The sequence below is a fragment of the Centroberyx affinis genome, unplaced genomic scaffold (genome assembly GCF_046629955.1).
Source record: "Centroberyx affinis isolate AG114_WGS23_722 - 3 ecotype Tasmania unplaced genomic scaffold, CSIRO-AGI_Caff_v1 ptg006282l_1, whole genome shotgun sequence".
Taxonomy (NCBI): Eukaryota; Metazoa; Chordata; class Actinopteri; order Beryciformes; family Berycidae; genus Centroberyx; species Centroberyx affinis.
In genome coordinates this window covers 73279-94175 of record NW_027283193.1, presented here as the reverse complement: position 1 = coordinate 94175, position 20897 = coordinate 73279, and the positions used below count along the sequence as shown (strand labels likewise).

The following is a 20897-nucleotide window of genomic DNA, read 5'->3' as shown; positions in this document are numbered from 1 at the left end:
AACGAAATATTTTAGAGCCAAAAGTACAATTACGCAATTACACACCATGTTTACTCTCTTAATAAGAGGTTACCTATATCTTTACAACAGTCCAAGTCAAAACCTAAGAACAATTTTGGTTTTTGATACCTGAAAGTAAAGTTTTTCTTCTCATTTTTTTTTCTTTACTAAGGAATCCAAATAATTCAAATCCAATTCTGTAAGCGACTAAGAAGCCATTTTGCATCATAAAACATCAGATTAAATGTACATTAATATATCATACTGTTAGAAATTGTATTAGAATTTATATCTGTGTATCCCAGGATGGTTAAGGGGTTATTTTACCTGGTGTGTGTTGATTTCTGAGATGAAATTTCTCATGTTATTATACTATTTATACTTCAAAGGAGATGAACACAGCACACTTATCTATGTGACAACATGCCCTGACCTGGGGTAAGTTGTCACGTGCTATTTCACCAGTAATAACTTTTGCTTCAGGTAAGTTATTCAAAATGTAAAAAAATGCCATCTAGCTAGAAAAAATATAGGTAGTGAGGCACTGCTGAGAAATACACCAATGAGTAAAATGGGTGACAACATGCCCTAGTCTCCCGTATTATTAGGCTACACAGCCCGCAGTGACCCGCAGTGGGGAAGGGCTGAAGAAAGGACGGAGCATTACAGCTGCGCCCCTCCTTTGCTCCATCCCCAGCTCTGTTAGTCACTTGAAAGTCTATCCATGCCTGTTATTACTTTCACCCAACCGGTGAGGTGGGAACTCCCTGTGTGAGATGATGATGATGATGATGATGATGGTGAGGTGGAGGAGGAGGAGGAGGAGGAGGAGGGTGTTCGCCCCAGGAAGCGTCGGCGAAGGACGAAAAGTGAAACTAAAATAAAGAATGGTTGCACGCCCCGGAGCGCAGCAGCCACACACACCGCGCCACCACCGCCGCCGCTGCTGCACGGTAGGTCCCTTTGCTTTCATATTTTTCATCCCACCCAGCTGGAGAATTGAATGCGTTCTCATACGAAATGGAGCTAATCCTCTCATAGACTGTAGGGGAACTATGAAAATAGCCATAGGGGTATTATAGTAATACCGCAGGAGATATAAGTTAGCATAAAGTCAGTGTGAAGTCACTACGGAGCACCGCGGACGCGCTTCATACAGGCTGCTGTTGGAACGTGAGCGTGCCTCTTCACTCGGAGCGTAACCGACGCCGTGGAAAGTTTTTTTTTTTTTTTTTGCGGGACCACGGGCAGGCTCGGTTGGAACATAGGAGCACATGTATGAAACTGTGTAGATTCGAGACTTAAAAAAAAAAAGTCGGTGCGTGGACAACACTGGAAACATGCACAGCCTACTCGGTCTTTAGAAAGCCCTGCTTATGTGGTATTCACTCGGTTTCGTCGCGCGCTCACACAAGTGGGCACTTGATGGATGTGGACATAACGCTTCGGAACGTGCTTTGGAGATAACCGTTGGTCATCGTCACATTGGAATATTGGCAACGCCCTCGAGCCAAGCCAAAGCAGCTGCTGTATTACTACGCACCGCTGTATATTGTCACGCGCCATAATATCCTATTGATTGACCCGGTGTGTGCGTCCGAACATTTTGCATCTGTTTAAGCTGCTACACTAGCTCCGTTACACCGTCGTGTGCTGGCTGTGTTGAGTCTATCTACATTTTACCTATGGGTAAGTGAACACACTTCTCTAGTTTTGCGTGTTTCTGTCTTTCATTCATGTAGGCTCCTGCTCTACTTAATGTTATCAGTGTGTCTAATGTAGCCAGGCAGAAGGCTTCTCAGCGGCTCCATCGATAACCTCGTCTCCAACATGTGCAACGTTAGTTAGGCTACTGCACGATTTGGGTGACAAGATGTTTGGTTATCTGTTTGTTATGTTTATTTACTGACCTGCGCTTTACTTCTTACTGTGAGTCCTGGTATTTTATTTTATTTTTTCTTCTCAGTCAAATAGTGGTGTCTTGTTTGCTTATGACATCTACAGTGAATAACTTACCATTATCCACTAGTATTTAGTAGTATTTAGAGTAACACTTTATCTAACCCTTAATTAACAGTTAACTAATGTGTCATTTACTAATGATGTTCATGTATAAATGAATACCTTAGTTAATATGAACACCATTAGTAAATAACACATTAGTTAACTTAATTAAGGGTTAGTTAATGATTATTAAGCATTAACTAACCCTTATTAAGCATTAACTAACCCATAAGTTAGTGACCCTTATTGTAAAGTGTTACCTTATTTAGTTATTTCAATGCATTTTTTTTTTTTGGCAGTAATTTGCAACTTGAAACAAGATATTTTAGGCATGAAGTCGGAGGGTAAATCCACCATAGCTCAGTTTACCCACCTTTTAATGGGCAGGCTTGACTGGGCTGCTGATGTGATACAAATACATTTGATTTACTACCCACTTTTTAAGCTGACAGAAAAATCAATATATAAATTCACAGTACAACTCATATTACACAGTATCCAACTGTTGTAAGTTATGTGAGGATCAGGCTCTTTTAAGGAAAAAGTTTGGTTGTTCTGCCTGCAGGTCACAGTTTACTCACCGTCTAATTTACCACAGAGTCATGACTAAACTTCCTCTTCTCTCTCTCTCCCTCGCGCTCTCTTTATCTGCCGGTACATTGCTAACCATCATTGAACTCTTACCAAACCACTGAATGGCTTTAATGAGTGGACTGGTGTGATATGAGAGGAAAACCACCAGGCCAAGACACAGAAGCTAAGTGGCCATGGCACTGATTAGGAAGTTGGTTTGCAAGTCTGCCACAACACAGTGAGAAATGATTGGCACCACAGGTGAATAGGACAAAAAAATTCCCATTATCCTATGAGAGTGAAATTTTACCTGATGAATAAGGACACAAATACAAACACTTTTTGTATTAGGACTTTTATATATTTTGTTATTACCTATGGAAATTAGAGATAGTTCCTTAAAAATACGCAAAATTTTATGTTACTTAAAGCATTTTTTTTTGTCAATGGATTAGATTAAATTTGATGACTCATGTACAAAACCCTGTAAATGTGATGATTTGTACCTATTTTTTCATACAGAGTATCTCATAAAAAAAGGAATGACAAAAGAATTTAAAGAAAGCTTCTGTGTGCGCATCTGGTATAAAACGAGTGAACTATCTATTCGTAGCTATTTTCTATTATTGTTTTGTACAACTTATGAAACTCTATTGGAAGCAAAATATGACAACATCTCAAAATTGACCAATTCAGCCAAAATCACCATTTTCCCCTGTGGTGCACTGGCAAAAATCTGCAATTCTGAACACAATCCCAGTTATTCTGACAAAATTTTAGATTTATCTTGAATAATATTATTATGACCACAAAAGTAAATTATGGGCAGATACAGTATATGGATATCTGCTGGGTTGGAAATATGAGCGTTTACTGACTTCACGTCACATGATTGCCAACATGTGAAAATTGCATAGAGCAGCTATAAGATGACACTATTTAATAACTACTAACTATTTGAATGACTGTAATGTATTATAATGAAATGTATACTGTGTTGTAATGGGTATCATGTCAGTTTTATGCACTCTTCTCTCCTCTCCTCTCCTCTAATCTTCTGTCCAGTCCTGTTGATTCTTATAACCTCAATGATTCTAATAACCATAATCGTTTTATTCCGCAAATGCAGTACATGCACAGGAATGTGCTGTGGTGGTGTTGCTGCAGGAGCATATTGACCTCTCCTGCAGCAACATGACAGTGCACATATCACACATGTCCGAGCGGTGCTTCAGTGGTTGTACTGTGTAGGGTTGCAATGCATAGTATCAGTCAGGAGCCTGGCATGGGGGATTTGATCATAAGTCACGGTTTTACCGAGGTGGAATGTGACTTTCACTCTCCCTGTTCGGAGTCTTGTGCCAAAATATGTTTCCCGTAAGGAATATCCCTGGCAGGGCTCCATCGTTTGTTCTCGTTTGGTGTGTGTTGTTGTTTTGCCTGAGTAAGTGATCGTGGGGAAAGTGCACTTGATAAATCACATACAAGCACGATCTCTGGTCATTAGGAGTCAACTAGGGTTACGTTTCTGTAGGCTGCTTCTTTGTAATCCCATGAAACATTTTTTCAAACATCGTTGTACCATTTGAAAAGCCAGCCATGGGTACACAATCCACAAAAATTTAAATTACTATTTTTTCTTCCCTGGTATGAAATTGCGGCTGAGACACAACAGGGGAAACACAATTTTGGGAGGGACACAAATTACGCCTGGTGGCAAAGAGACAAGGAGTGTCTTAGGCCTTGAGCGTGAGATACCAAAACAATAGGACAGGTCCTAACCCTTACCTCAGACACACAATGAACAACACATTCCGCCTTCATGTCCTAATCTTATCTGTTGACTGTGTTGACCTTTACTCAACTGCTGCATGACTCTAGTCTTTAACTTGGCTGGAGGACAACAGATGGTCGGTTCATGAATGCTGCGATCACTATGTCAATGGTTTGGTCCAAAATGCTGGAAATCAGAGGTGTGACCGAGTCTACTTTGCTTGAGTCCCAAGTCAGTCTCAAGTCTTGAGGCACAAGTCTCAAATCAAGTCTCAAGTCTAAATGTAGAACAGCAAGTCAAGTCAGAACAAATCAAGAGTCCAGTATCAATTTAATATCTTAAAGAAAACTAAATATCTAGGACTTTTCAATGCAATATGGTTTTAATAGGATAAAAACTTGGTAAGAGCATCATGAGTTTGATTTCTAGAATCAGTTTCAACTTCAGTAAATTCAATCATTCCATACAAATTCAGAAAACAGAATTTAAATTCAGTCGTCTGCTGGAACAAATCTCATCACTTTCAATCTAAGTCATTTACACAAACACAAGATCTCAAGTCAAGACTTTAGAAACCTTTTCAAGTCATCAGAGTACAAGTCAGAGTCAAGTCCCAAGTCACCAGAACCCAAGTCAAGTCAAGTCTCAAGTCTGCTCTTCCCGCATCAAGTCAAGTGTCAAGCTGGAAATACAGTAGTTCATGCCTTCTGTTTTTGTTTTTTGTTTTTGGATATGGATCAGCCTCTGTCCTTCCGTTTGTTTGTACGTGCGCCCATTTGTTTACTTGTTCGTTCATTTGCTTGTTTTTTGCTTATCCGTTCAATTGTTCGTTCATCCGCTTCACTCTTCACACAAAATATCTCGCACACCACTGATTGTGTTCGGACAGAACTTGGGGAAATGATGCATCTCACTGCTGCTGCTTTGTTCAAACGGTGGATATCTGGTTTTGGAATAGAGATTGCTATGGTATTATATTGCACCTTGTGTGTGTGTGTGTGTGACCTGACAACACACCCCGATGCTATTGTATAATGTGCCTCCCTCTTCCTCTCTCTGCCTCTCTCCCCAGTGAGAATCTGGATGGTCGCGATAGCAACATGATGTCATCGAGATGCTTAACCTTGCCCTTTCTCATTGTAAGTCTCACTTAATGGAGTTTCCAGTATATTAGGTAGTGTATTAGGTAGTATATTATATATTATTTACTTCCCAATAGTGAGTTACAACAGGTGTTCCTCAATGTTTTGCATACTCAGTATGTATCCAATTACAAAACAGGGGCTGGATTCACAAAACCTTTGTAGGAACAAAATATCTTCTTGAGCGCTATTTTAAAAAGCGCTTTTATTAAAAAGTTAAGACAAGTGTCTATACATGAAAATAGTTCTTAAGTATTTTCTTCCTATTTTGCTTTCTAAGAAACAACTTACAAATAAATGGGATTCCTGGAAGCAAAATTATCAGTTTTTTTCTTAACTTTAATATAACTTTCCACTTGTGTTAAAATAGTTGCAGTGAAAAAGTAAGCCTCTAAATTCATTCATTTAAACACACATTCTATACAATTAAGTAGGTATTCACTGTTTTGCATTTTAAACTCAACATTTCAATACCATTTATACCATTTACAACAGACAGAATGCATTAATGTCGTCAAACATGTCTATTTAAATTACTGAAAATACATTTGCGGTCTTTTTATGTTTGTTTACACCGCAGTTGCAGCCCTATTTAAAAAGTTTGTACGTTAAGAAACCAAGAGAAGTTCAAATGACACATTAACTTCATCATTCACTATCTCAAATGATCTAGAAAATCCAATGTCTATATACGGTATTTTATTTTATTTTTTCTGGGGGTAGTTTATTTTATTTCTTCCAAATTACATCAAATTTCTAGGCTATAACAATAATAATTATTATTAACAGTCTAGAAATTTGGTCTTACTATTCAAGCATTGGAGGAAACAATGGCCAATTGGTATAATTTGCTCATTCCTGCTATTTCAAGGAAAAACGGGCTGATTGTTTTTTCACTTCATGTATGATTATTTTTGTTTTTTTATTATCCTACCAGGTGTTCCTGTGGAGGATTCATCGTTCGGAAGAGGGATGTTATGATCATCTCTTCAAGAAGGAGATGGTATGTTCTTCCATCATTTTTCATTTGAGGAGATTTTTGATTTTACGTGGGGAGATAACAACAGCGAGTATGTTGAAATCAAACTAAGATCACCACAAAGTACAGATGGGACGATACATCGAAATTCAATATATCCTGCTACAAAAATGTGCCGATACATATCGCGGGGCAGAAAAATATTTCACATTATTAGCTCCATTTTATTCTGCTGTAGTAATCACAAATGAGACGCTTGACCATCCCAATTTCACAAGCTCTCCATCCAAATTATATTATTTACACTTTGTAATGACACTTTGAAATTGTTTACATTCTAGCAAACCAATGCCATCGCTAGAAAGATTTGTGGCTCAGAAATAAACAAAATTCAGCACAGTCAGACTTTGTCGTCATTTTATATATTACATTGTATCGTGGTTGTATCAAATCATGAATCCCATATGTATCGTCTCGTATCGTGAGATAAGCATATCATCCCATACCTACTATAAAGTATATCAAAACAGTCATCCTTGTGCATTCTCTCACTGTGCCAACTTCGAAATGAAATTAAAATGAAACCACTCTTCTAGTTCGCTGTGATTGGAAATGAATTTGACTTTTGTTCATTTGCCTTTTCGTTTCAAGATGTCAAATCTGTCCGTAAACCATATGATTCGGCTGGAAAGAACAAACAGTACGCAAGTAAGTATGAGGATACTGTCTAGAATCTATGTGAATATACCTAACATGCATGTGGCTACATAGAGACGGGATTGGTGGCTTTAAACTGAATTACATTTGACTCAGCGCACGTCCTCTTTCCCATGCAGGACGATGCCGTGGTGGTCGAGTGCACCCTAAAGAGATGGTGCGATGGAACCAGTCGTGAGAGCCACATATGCCATATTTTGGAAGACTGCTTTGACCCGCAATTGGTGAGTAGAGAGAGAGAGAGAGAGAGTAATTTTGCACTGTCCATCAGTGTTTTTAACGGACTGACCTCTGTTTGTTTCTCCTCTGCACCGCAGCCAGAAGGAATGTGTAACAGCAATGCTCTCAACGCAGTGGGACATTCTCCATCTGGCCCTGAGATGATCTCTGTCTCAGACTTCAACTGCTTGACTGGCCAAGTAAAAGGCATTCCTTTAGAAGGTAATGCATAGAATACTGAAACTGATACTGATAATACCACTACTACTACTACTACTACAAGTAATAGTAACACTAACACTATTACTTCTACTAATAGTACTACAATTACCACTACTATTGTTAATACTACAACTACTACTACTGCTACTAATGATACTACTAATACTACCGCTACTACTACTCATGCTAGTACAACTACTACTACTAATGATATTACTACTACTACTACTACTACTACTACTACTACTACTATTAGTACTATTAATACCACTACTACCACTACTACTACTAATACTACTACAACTACCATTACCACTACTACTAAAATAACAACAGAAACTGTTTTGGCCTCCCAGCAAACAAGCTCTATAACTACAAGAAGTAAAAGTAAATTCTCTGTTAAATGCAAATACAGTACGTGGGTTCTCAGTTGTGTTACCATATTACTGTCACCCATTCATTTTGTGGTGTTGTGATCACGGATAAGGGAAGCAAGATCTGTCAGGTGCTTGAATTCAGGGGTTAACTGGACAAAACGAAAAATTCAGCTAGACCCTCATCTTGCTCAAAAATCAATTTCCATCTGTGACTGTAATCTTTGTGTTTTATTTCATCATTTTCTTTTCTTCCCTTCTTGCATTACAGACTGCCCCAAGAACGGTGAGTACGGATGCTGTGGAGTGAGTGTCAATGTTATGGATGTGACGAAGAGGATGGGGATATTAAGAGTTGAAGTGTGTGTGTATGTGTGTGTGTTTGTGTGTGTACATGCTGTTGGTAATAAATTAGTTAATGGGATCAGTGCATCTACACACATTCATTGTTTTTTTCTATAATACAAATATTGTATATATTTTTATAGAACAAAAAACTAAAGTACTTTACTGTAGCTTGGTTCTGCAATTGACTTTTGATGTAACACTGATCTAATCTTTTTCAGAAACTTTTTATCAATGTTATCAAAAAGCACCAATCACCAGTGAGTCCACCTTCTGTTATTTATAACCGCTCTCTAACTAAACACTAACTATAACTCTATTTATCTAACAACAAAATCTAAAAATAACCAAGCTGTGAGAGTATGCTAACGCTCTACATTTCAAATCCCAGAAATCATCTATTTTACAAGAACCCAATGTCATTTTTGCTATTGCATAATTGCATTATTTTGTTTCATTTTCTGAATGAGCCTGAATGACAGAAATGTTCATCCATTTGTAACCTCATTCCAGTCGCCTGCCAAGTCTGCGCTTTAATGATCTTATTAAGCAACAGATTTTCCTGGAGGGCTTTCTCTCTCAGTAAACAAAATCAAAGACTGTCAAATCTTAGATGAATTATAAATCATAATAATTACATAATATAATTATTATAATGTGTTACTGTGATTTATAGTTACTAATTATTATGAATATAATCATAAAATGGCATCATAAATAATTGTACCTGATTGTTATTGTTATATTTTTACTATAATTCTAATAATTTTAATTCTAAATAATCACTACAATAATACAAAAGATAATCAGAGGTCAAATGAGCAGTTGAGTGATGAGTGTTGAGGGTTTTTCTTTTCTGTAACTTTTAATTTATATCTTTTTCTGTAACTTTTCCTAAGTTCTCCAGATAATTAACCGTCTAAACACTAAGGCCTGTTTTTTAGGGTGTGTGTGCTGACTTCCATTGGGATGTGATGCTTGGGAAAATCTCACTCAGATTTGTGTGATAGCATGTCTTTTTTTGTATTGTCTTGTGCATCGTGTTCGCCTGTTAACTCAGTTTAACCAAGGATCTAATGGCGATAATAATTCCTACCACTACCACGACTACTGCTGCTATCACCAAAGCTTCTACTGCTACTTCTACTAAAACTACTACTAGTGCCTACCAGGCCTACACTGTAAGTAAGATTTTGCTCTTGACTGAATTGCCTGCTGTTTTAGCTCCACCTCCCACAACTGCATCCAACCAGCCACAGTTAACAACAACGACAACACTGGCTCCAGTGAAAGAACCAACAACAGCAATGGCAGCTACATCACTTCTAACATCGACCGGCACACAAACAGCATCTGAAATCGGCCAGGGTGAGCAATGTTAAAGGCGCATTGTTAATGAATCATTCATTTACACATAGAGGTTACTATTATTATTATATTGCTATTTAAAGGATAGTATCAGTGTTTTTTTTAAGTTTGTGCCAATCATCCAGGTTGCCCCTCTCCGTTCATTTTTGCTATTGCATAATTGCATTATTTTGATTCATTTTCTGAATGAGCCTGAATGACAGAAATGTTCATCCATTTGTAACCTCATTCCAGTCGCCTGCCAAGTCTGCGCTTTAATGATCTTATTAGGCAACAGATTTTCCTGGAGGGCTTTCTCTCTCAATAAACAAAATCAAAGACTGTCAAATCTTAGATGAATTATAAATCATAATAATTACATAATATAATTATTATAATGTGTTACTGTGATTTATAGTTACTCATTATTATGAATATAATCATAAAATGGCATCATAAATAATTGTACCTGATTGTTATTGTTATATTTTTGCTATAATTCTAATAATTTTAATTCTAAATAATCACTGCAATAATACAAAAGATAATCAGAGGTCAAATGAGCAGTTGAGTGATGAGTGTTGAGGGTTTTTGTTTTCTGTAACTTTAATTTATATCCTTTTCTGTAACTTTTCCAAAGTTCTCCAGATAATTAACCGTCTAAACACTAAGGCCTGCTTCTATCACCAAAGCTTCTACTACTACTACTAGTGCCTACCAGGCCCACACTGTATGTAAGGTTTTGCTCTTGACTGAATTGCCTGCTGTTTTAGATCCACCTCTCACAACTGCGTCCAACCAGCCACAGTTAACAACACTGACAACAACACTGGCTCCAATAACAACAGCAATGGCAGCTACATCACTTCTAACATCGACCCGTAAACAAACAGCATCTGCAAACGTCCGGGGTGAGCAATGTTAAAGGCGCATTATTAATGAATAATGCATTTACACATAAAGGTTACTATTATTATTATATTGCTATTTAAAGGATAGTATCAGTGTTTTTTTTAGGTTCGTGCCAATCGTCCAGGTTGCCCCTCTCCTTTACATTATTCCCGCTGGCATCTGCACACAGTCAGTGTAGTTGAAGATTTCAGGTTTCCACCCTTCAGAAGAAGCCATTTGCTGCCGTTCATTCTTGCACAGTATGAAAAATAACTTCCACAGAGCGAGAGAATGCGTCACAGTAATCTTGAACCATTCATTTGGTTTGGTCAAACTTCATGTTTTCTCCTTATTTCATTGTGCTGAGTTGAGTGTTTTCATATCAGTGCGGCGTTACGTAACGCTCTGGTCCCAGGAAATAATCCCTCAAAAACATGTTGCAATCTTTACTGTCACATCCATGTCTTTTTTATTCCGGGTGTCTTTGTTAGCAGGGAGAGCAGTTAACTTCAAGCTAGGTTTGACACCGTAAAGTTTGCATTAAAACATCTTATTACATACAGTGCGGCATGTGGCAAGTGACTGGGGGAAATGTAAACTAGACGTGGACAGAAGAAAAATGGGCTAGGACTCTAAATGACATCGGAATTCTCCTTTAAAAGTTGCCATAAACTATTGTTCCACTTAAGTGGTTTGTCCCACTTTTGGGTCAGAGCCCACTGACTGAATAACGCAGTTTATTCTCTCGATCACGTTATCATTACTGAGGTGATATTTTCACATGTAAATTCAGCTGCATGATGGGAACGCGCATGTGCATGACCTACGTGTGTTGCTGTGATCACCCCAGATGTGTGAATTCATTGCTCTCTAATTGAAGTTTTCTACTTTATTTTGTTGAACTTCTCAAATAGACAGAAACCAGCAGACATCCTATGATTGACATGGTTCACGTAGCTCAGAGTGAAGTTAATCAAACATGTTGGCTGTGTCTTTCTCATTTGTTACAATTGGCAATATTGAATGAGATTGTCAAACATTACCATGTATCCTATATATGTTGTCTTACATTGTAAGTCTGCAGTTACACTGACATCATTTTTTTTTTATCTTTCCCTAGACAAACGCACTCAAGGTAAGCATTTTAAAATTCCCTCATAACATTTGCAGATTTGAGTTTCAGTTATTCAAATATTTCTCACAGGCAGAGCTGCTCTTGAGGCAGAAAGTTTTTTTTATTATAAAATGGAAATTACTTTTTCTTTCATTACCATGGCATTCATGATGTTGGAAGGTCAGCAGCTAGATAACTAGCTTACCTTCATAGCTACAGGCTAGTTTGAACATGGAAGGTCAGCTAGGCTAACTAGCTAGCCTAGATAACTTTCATTATTTCCATTCGTAGCAAGAGCTCTAGCCTTCATAATATTAGCTTCTTCCTCCTTTACCTTTTGCCTTTTTCCACTGGACTTCAGTCTGTCACAACCCCGGCTCAGGGGAAGGACAAAAATGGGAGACCACGCATTGAATCAAATGTTTAACATAAGATTTATTACTCAAAATATATAATTAACCAAATACGTATGCCAATCAGTAACATCAGTAGTGTATGCAGTGCATGGATGAGTGAAAGATGTAATGTAAGTGGTAAAAAAGAAACCAAAAGAAAAACCCAAAGCAACAGCCAACCACCTAACGGCCAAGGGAGAGAGAATGACTGAGTCAGTCAGCCTATGTAGATAAAGAGCTGGCCAGCACAGGTGTCAGATATTACACTGACGATCCAGTCACCTATAGGAGGAACATCGGAGCAAGTCTAATGGTGCATTCCACTGGAAGTCGGAGGTCGGTAGTTCCGAGTTGGAATTTCCGATCTAAATGCGTTCCAGTGCGTCTTCTCAGGAAAACATGGACGCAACAGCCTTTGCCCATTAACGTTAACGGCGGCCATTAATGCTCTAGTAATACTAGCAAAGACTTCTATCTCCTAACGAAGTACAAGTCAACTGAATTACGTTACAAATGAAAACTACCAAGTCATTACAACACATTTTCCTAAGGCAAAAACTACATATCAAGTAAAATTACGTTTTATGAACTACAAATTGATTTTGTGACGTCAGCTGTGTTTATGTCGGAGAACTCGGGCGGAAAGAATCTTGCCCGAATTTCCGACTGGGAATTCCGACTTGAACGACCGTTCTGTTGCATTTTTCCGTGTTGGAAGTCGTTTTTCTCCGAGTTCCGAGCACAATGGAATGCACCGTAACACCGCTTATCCAGAAAGAAAACAAAAAACATTGCAGCTTAACTCAACCAATGACATTAATTCTGCCTCCAGAGGAGCTCTGCCCCTAAAAGATTCAAATTCCAATCTGCCTTATTGTCATTTCCTTTCCTTTTTGAATTTTCAATTTTCAGTTTCAATTCTAAAATGACTTGTCAGTCAGATCCAGATGAAACGCTGAGATATAGCTCAGAGTTAATGCATCCTTATGTTACATTATGTAAGTTTATATCTCTAATGATAACAGTCAGAAAAATGAGTATTTCATAGAGACAGAAAAATATTATATTTTCCAAAATTACTATTTTGGATTTAGTGTCTCTGCTGTACCTCAACTAATCTAGCCTGATACATGCCTGTAACAGCAAAGTTCAAATAAAAAAGCTATCCAGCTTGGGGCTTTCCGTACTCATTGATTGGGATATACATAATTCTGATTTATTACATATTCTTTACTTGGTGGGATGATGTCGGCTAATGGGAGTTGTCTCTGGTCTTTTCTAGAGGTGACCATGCCAACAGCACTGGGCATCTCGCTGATAGTCAATGTGATCCTTTGCCTCGTTTGCCTTTACCTACTATACTCGAGGAGGACATACAACAGACAGTGGGTGAGTGTGAGCGCATGCATGTGTGTTTGTTTGCTTGTGTGTGTGTGTGCGCGCACGATTGCATAATGTACAGCACATGCATCGTTCCATGTGTCCAGCTAACACAACATCCATATTAACGCTTCAAGGTTTTAGGCCCAACTGTCCTACACACGCACTATTTCTGTTATCAGCATCAGTGACACTGTTGCTGGACTGGTTTGAGGACTCTTGGGAGTGCATGTCCACCCTTGTCCAGTCAAAGCTGCTGTGATATTGTGAAATTTGAACCTCAGAAATATCAGAAAAAATGAACATGGCTGAATAAATACATTGCTGAAGTAGGGAAAATGGATGGCTGTGGTGCCTTTACCTTCCCGCCACATTTACAGTGAAGCGTCTTTTAGGCTTACTGTTGGTTCACTTTGATTCCAAGGGACATTTGTTGGCTATGTGATTTGCAATAGGTTTGAGGCTATTACTTGCAAATAAGAGTCTTTTTTTTTCTTCTGCCAAACCCTCATAGGGCAGCATTAAAGCAACATTCCACTTAGATTTAACATGGGGGTTATTCGGCACTTGACCGCCATGAAAACCAGAATATAAACCAATCTGGAATATTGCTTTAAAGTAAAGTTGAAGCATCTTTTCAACCCTCTTGTCTCTTTCAGCAGCCACCTCCAGCGCTGGATGAAACCTCACTAACTGGGGTTGAGGTGCAGGTACGGTAATATTGCTTTTATACAATTTCACAGCAGTAGGTATTTCACAAGCTCTCCATCCAAATTATATTAGTCACTTTGTAATGACATTTTAAAATTGTTGTTTACATTCTAACAAGCCAATGCCATCGCTGGAAAGACTTGTGGCGCAGAAATAAACAGAATTCTGCACAGTCAGACTTTGTCGTCATTGAACTTTTAATTATTAAATCGCATCGTGGTTGTATTGAATCGTGAACCCCATATCGCATATTGTGAGATAAGCATATCGTCCCATCCCTGCTGTTAAGTGATGAGAACTTCACACTCTTCTCTCTTCCAGCCAACCACAGCGTTGCCTGCAGGAGGGACCACAGCAGAGACCACACAATTGGTGCAGGTAATTTGAACCAACATCTAATATATGAAAAGTATCCTGCCCAAAACGATGCCTTTATATGAAGTTTAAAATAAATTTCACAGCGTAGTGTATCTTGCCTCATACTCATTGAGTTATAGTATCAGAATGCTAGGATAATGGAGTTACCTAATGAATGCATAGGACTTACACTCCACACAGCAACCACATTCAAGAGCAAGCCAATACACTGTGGCTCCCAAAAGCTATTGGAAACGGTATCAAGCAGTTGACCTCTGCTAAAGGCTCTGGGTGTCTTGACACCAGAGAACAGTGTTTCGTTGTGGGCAGGAAAACATGGGTGTGAAGTGGCTTTGACAAAGCTTTCTGTTATTCACTCGATGATAGTCAATTCAGTTATCGTATATACAGTCGTATACAATATACAATACAATCTTAACAGCCTCCAGCCGAGAGTCTTGTCACGCACGCGTTTCAAAACAAGGCTCATTCAAACAAGGGGCTCCTTTGAGTCGGCGTCACTCCTATGGCAGCGCTCTGGATAGACAGCATGCTGGAATGAAACATCACATGTTCGTATCACACTTTTAAGACCGGTGGTTCTCAACGTGGGGTCCGGGGACCACCAGCGGTCCTTGAGGGGGTTCCAGGGGGTCCCCGGAAAAATTTGTAACTTGTTAAACTCACTATTCTTAAGTTAACACTATTATAGAATGTAGAAGAATGACTGTTTTGATCATAGTGTCACTGTTATCGCTCTACCTACAATACAGATAGTCATGGAATTCTTGACAAAATCATATCTATCAATAAAAATATTCTCAGATTTGGGTCCGAGAGACAAAATTTCCTCAAAGGGGGGTCTAAATTAGGGCTCCTTGATATGAAAAAGGTTGCGAAATCACTGCTTTAGACTACTAAAGGTTATTCTACACTCCCAAAAAGGATGTGTGATGCTTTCTGACAAACCTACCAGTCAAACCCTGGTAACCACCTACAAATTCTGCACGGTAAATCAATGAACAAGGCAACAATCCAACCTATGGATTAGTGCAGTGTGTGTGTAGGCTACTCTTCACACAATCTCAGTACTAATTAGGTTTGGGCGATATCCAAAAATGGAATATTGCGATACTCTCCCGCCAAAATATCGCAGGATTGCCGTTTCCAGAAAAAACGGGCTGATCGTGGAAAACGGGAACTTGCTTGAATTCAAGAGACACATTTTTCACTTCAAGTATGGATATTTTTTTTTTTTTTTTTTACTATCCTACCATTCGTAGATTTAAAAGCTTGTACAACTGTGATCGAAGCAACACATGGCGCCATATTCGGTATCGCGGGAAATCGGATATCCTAGCCAAGCCTAGTTCTGATATGCCTTTAGGAGCTGGACTCTGATCGTTTTATACATGGTTTACATGCTAATCTCTTTCTCTCCCTCCCTGTTTTGCCAGCGCAGTCACGCGTCCAACGGTGAGGCTCGCCACTGCAGCTTTGAGACCGGCGCCAGCGACGGCGACGACACCTATGTCTGACCGGCCTGCCGTCACCTCTCTCTCTCTCCTCCTGTTTCCCCAACACGCTCCGTCCCTCATCCCCCCTTCGCCGCCACTCCATCCATCAGACCTCATGCCTCTGACGGTTACGGACGCGTTCAAGAGCCTCAAGAGGGACGCGCGTTCGCCTCCGCTCCGTGGGCAGCGCAAAGCCGGATTAAGGAGACTTACCCACTAACCAGCTTTCAGTATTATTATATCATCGCTCGTTCTGCTGTACGCGCTGAATGCAACACGGGTCGCTGGACGGAGCGAAATTGGAACACGCCTGTCGCATAGGAGGACACGCTGTTGGATTTAAGGGACGAGCGCGCTATATCGCCGCGAGTGCGAAAGCGCATGAGGGGGATGGATGCACCCGAAGGCGAGGCTCGGGGAGAACAAGCCGCGGCGCGTTCCCTCCGGGGATCAAGACGGAGTATGGCGCTTCACCGCAGCACTAAAACAAAGTGAATCGAAGTGTATCGAGATCATCGGGGCATAAGAGAGACGTAATGCGCCTGGGCCGAGTCTTGAGGAATTTGTCTCTCTCTCTCTCTCTCTCTCTCTCTCTCTCCCTCCCACGGCCCTTCTCGGATGTGTTTTTTTTGTTGGGGTTTTTTCCGCGGTCCCCCGGAGCTGACACGACAGGAATAGACTTGGACAGCGTAGATGAAAGGTCAAATGGGAATCTAGTGTTCGGAGCTATCCACCAGGCGGATCAAGGTATTTTCCAGTAAGCAGTGAACAACGGGTGTCATTGAGGGTGTCATTCTGTATGTCTTGCGATGTTAAACTCCCGATCCAGAATGTAGAAATATTAAGTCGATTCTTCACGAGTCTTAAGTCTGGCAAAATAAGCTTTCGGCAACTTTCATCATAACCCACTGTAACTCCAATAGCACGTTTAGGTGTAACAGACAAATGAAGCACTAAGACCGGGCCGGACCACACTCAGACGGTCGATGCCTGCCAGAAGTTTTTAAGGACTCTCCACTATCATGTTGAGATGTTTTCAATTTCATGTTGTTAGCTCTTCTCTGTACAGACTTTTCCTGTGCCTTGTGTAGTAAATGTGATTTCTCTGTGAATTTGCTCACACACAGTAGTTGCTCAGCAGAATCGACTGACATGTTTTCGGGTAAAGAGAGGATATTTTCTCCAATATGTTTCGGACAAGTGAGAAGAAGTCCCATTACACACTCACGTATGTACTTACTATTTATCGACATTATCGAAATTATAACGTATTGGGCGCATTAATAACGAGATCATGCTGTGCTGACAAAAGGAGAGGAAAGGTGGATATTGAGGAAGTGGGCGACGTTTGGTTTAAGAGTCTGTTATTGGAGGTGTCAGTTTCAGTACTGGCAACCGAAGGGGCAAGACAGTAGGAATACCAAACCAATGACTGTAAAAAAAATGAACTATTGTCAACTCCAAACTTCACAAGAGCCCCATTATAATCACCAAAGACATTTCAAAATGTAAATAGTTTAGGCCTTAATAGGGATGGGACCCTAACCCTAACCCTAACCATATTGAAATTCAATATATCGCGATACAAAAATGTGACAATACGTATCGTGGGGCAGAAAAATGCATCGTGATATCAGCTCCATTATATTCTGCTGTAGTAATCACAAATGAGACGCTTGCCCGTCACGATTTCATTAGCTCTCCATCCAAATTCTATTGTTTACACTTTGTAATGACATTTTTTACATTGTTGTTTACATTCTGGCAAGCCAATGCCATGGCTAGAAAGATCTGTGAACAGAATTCTGCAGTCAGACCTATGTGACACGATCTGATTACTTTTCCCTGTGATTAAGTTCTTTTCTTAACCACACGGTCCTCCCACTGGCCAAGGATTTCACACCCTTTATCTCCCGTGACTCACCTGTTCTGTCTCCTTGCGTCCCGCCAACTGTCCGAATGCATAATAAAACAATACACAAGTGGAGTAGATTGCCGCTCTCTCCCGTTTTCAAGAAGGCAAACAGCTGTAGCAGCAACAACTGTAGCCATTACCAGACCTTTCCTCATGCATCTGTTCAGCGCTTCTAGCTAAAAAACCAAAGGGAGTTCATGGACACAGGGGCTGTAACAGGGTCTGACAATAATTGGAGTTTTACCTTGGGCCATTTGCAGCTGTTTGGCAGCATACTTCATACTGTATGAAATGAAGATTTCTCATGCTTCAGCCTAACCCACAGCGGGACCGGTGCTCTCAGCGGGACAGATCTCTGGGCCGCTTGTCCAAAGAAGGCACTGGAGCAGAGTTTATTTATTCAGTACAAGGATTAAAGTTTAGTCACTTGGACTTAGTGCTGAAACAATTAGTTGATTGATTAGTCAATCATCAGAAATGTAATCGAGTACAATTTTGATAACTGATTAGTCATTTTACAGCTTCTAAAGTTTTTTTGGTTTTTTTTGCTTTTCTACGTTTCATATCACTGTAAATGAATACTTTCCTTTTTTTTTGGCTGCTGGTCAGACTAAACAATTTAATAACTTGCATTTGTCATTTTTGACATTTTAATGACTGAATTGAAACAGTCTTTGCACCAAATAAATCAAATTTGAACTATGCGTGTGCTCCAGTGCCTTCTTTGCATAGCTGCCCAGACCTTCTCATTCATCGTACTGGGTTAGGGTTGGGTTGTAGCCAACATTGTCATTAAGGAGTAATGAACAAGTATAATAATAAGCTACCTGTGGTGCTGAAATGTGTTTTTAATACAATCCGTCCCATACCATTGCAGCCAGCTGTGACAGTTTTTTTCACATGCTGTGAAAATTCAAGCTAAGCTGGTTCGTGGTTCTGGATCAGTTCTCCTATTCTGGCAAGCTTCATGAATACTTGTCCCATACACTCTGTGTTTAGTGAGGGAAAGATAATAGGGATGCACTAATAGCACTTTTTCACTGAATCTGATTAATATACAGTCATTTTTCTTTCAATGGAAGAAAATCAAGCAGTTTTGATTTTAACGTTACATACGGCTCTCCTACACAGATAACCTTTTACAGCCTTGAATAATGTTATTGGAATATTATAATAATATTGGAATCAGTGTCTCCCTAAAGATATATGTTGCGTGCCTTGTTCTGCCATGCATTTTCTGGTTATGGCTTAATGGTGGTGGTAAAGTCAAGTCAAGTCAAGTTGGTAACACTTTACAATAAGGGTCACTAAGTTAAGGGTTAGTTAATGCTTAATAAGCATTAACTAACCCTTAATTAACAGTTAACTAATGTGTCTGGTAATAATTTACTAATGGTGTTCATGTTAACTAAGGTATTAATTTATACATTATTTAATAGTCATCTTTATAAGCAATTAAATAATGTATAAATTAATACCTTAGTTAACATGAACACCATTAGTAAATTACACATTAGTTAACTGTTAATTAAGGGTTATATTAACCCTTATTAACCCTTAACTTAGTGACCCTTATTGTAAAGTGTTACCGTCAAGTTTATTTATAGTGCGCTTTAAAAAAACAATAGGATTGCCACAGTATGTGTGTATATGTGTGTGTGCGTGTTCAGGGGTAGTTCTGTAACTATAACCAGGAATACTGTACATGGTGACTGGTGTTGAATGCAAAACTACACTAGTGGTTCTCAAACTTTTTGACCCCTTAAGATGAACCACAGTTTTTCTGGCTAAGTAAAGTTAGGCGGCATTCACACGGGACATTTGGCTTCCGTCATATTGACGGACAGGAATGTGTTGAAACCCCCTAGGTTGTGTTGTTGTGGGCGGGTCTTGCAACCTTTTGACGCAGTGTAAAAATTTCATTGGATGAAGTTCGTTAGCGGATGACGTTTACCGGCCGGTTGTGATATTTTCATGCACAATGCTCTGTCAATTCATGTCATCCGTCAACACAAGGCAAGGAGGAAGCTAATATTATGAAGCTTAGCATTCTAATCACAAAAATGCAATCTACCTATACTAAGTTTTTAATAAGGTTAGGTTAGCTAGTTAGCCTAGCTGACCTTCCTATTTCAAACAAGCTATACGAGCTTGTAGCTATCTAGGTAAGCTAGTTAGCTACCTGCTGACCTTCCAGCATCATGAATACCATGTTCATGAACGAATGAAAATAGAAGCTATGTCTATTTACATTTTTTATGTATATTTTTGACCAGAATCTTCTTTGCCATTCATGTCTTCCAGTTAGCTAACTTGTGCTCTGAAGGTGGATCTTTGGCTCCGCCCACTGAGGTTTAACTCAACCAATGAGATTATTTCTGCCTCCAGAACAGCTCTGCCTCTGAAAAATGTTTGTAGAACTAAAACTCCCATCTGCCATACTTGAGATGAAGATTCAAAGTTAAGCATAGGAAAGGGTGATTGTTTTGTATTTATCATTTAGGCAGCACAATGCACATCTAAAAGGGAATTTATTCCATCATTTTTGAGCAAAGACAGTTGTTGTTGAGAAGTAACCTATGTATGCCTGTTTCATGAAGAATATGGGTAAAGCAGGAATATTGTACTTATTCCTGCTCCCAAACTAATTTGGGAGCAGATTTTGAGTTTGCTCCTTTGCTATGGTAAGTTATCATGCTAGCAGGCATAGGACTCATGGGTCGGAGAGTTGGATTTGTATTATGTGACTGTGGTGGCATTGTTTGTATTATATTATTTTTGTAAAATGTGAAAAAATGTCCTCCTACTGATTTGTTATGCCATATTGCCTGACAAATAAAATTGTTCTATAGGCCTATCTGCTGCTGTTTCTTTTGTGACCATAGAGTTTTAAAAAAAAAAGCATATTCCAAACAATATTT

The 20897-nt window shown here is 39.3% G+C and overlaps 1 protein-coding gene across 1 annotated transcript; it reads left to right on the top strand.

The window, feature by feature from the left end:
- The first annotated feature begins 937 nt into the window (after nucleotides 1-937).
- LOC139638325 (mucin-2-like) lies at nucleotides 938-20825 on the top strand. The gene is made up of 15 exons (XM_071512435.1): nucleotides 938-953; nucleotides 5424-5490; nucleotides 6431-6496; nucleotides 7124-7180; nucleotides 7309-7413; nucleotides 7507-7630; nucleotides 8276-8290; nucleotides 8571-8609; nucleotides 9574-9717; nucleotides 10470-10607; nucleotides 11708-11722; nucleotides 13379-13485; nucleotides 14136-14186; nucleotides 14509-14565; nucleotides 16002-20825. Exons 2-15 carry the CDS (start codon nucleotides 5452-5454, stop codon nucleotides 16080-16082), a joined length of 1038 nt encoding a protein of 345 aa, XP_071368536.1. The 5' UTR covers nucleotides 938-953; nucleotides 5424-5451; the 3' UTR covers nucleotides 16083-20825.
- Nucleotides 20826-20897: the final 72 nt, after the last annotated feature.

Excerpts from the sequence above, each read along its gene's own strand:
- LOC139638325 (XM_071512435.1), top strand. The coding sequence starts at position 5,452 with ATGATGTCATCGAGATGCTTAACCTTGCCCTTTCTCATT. Across the intron at positions 7,414-7,506 it reads ACTGCTTTGACCCGCAATTG|CCAGAAGGAATGTGTAACAG; the intron begins GTGAGTAGAGAG and ends TCTGCACCGCAG. Across the intron at positions 14,187-14,508 it reads TAACTGGGGTTGAGGTGCAG|CCAACCACAGCGTTGCCTGC; the intron begins GTACGGTAATAT and ends TCTCTCTTCCAG.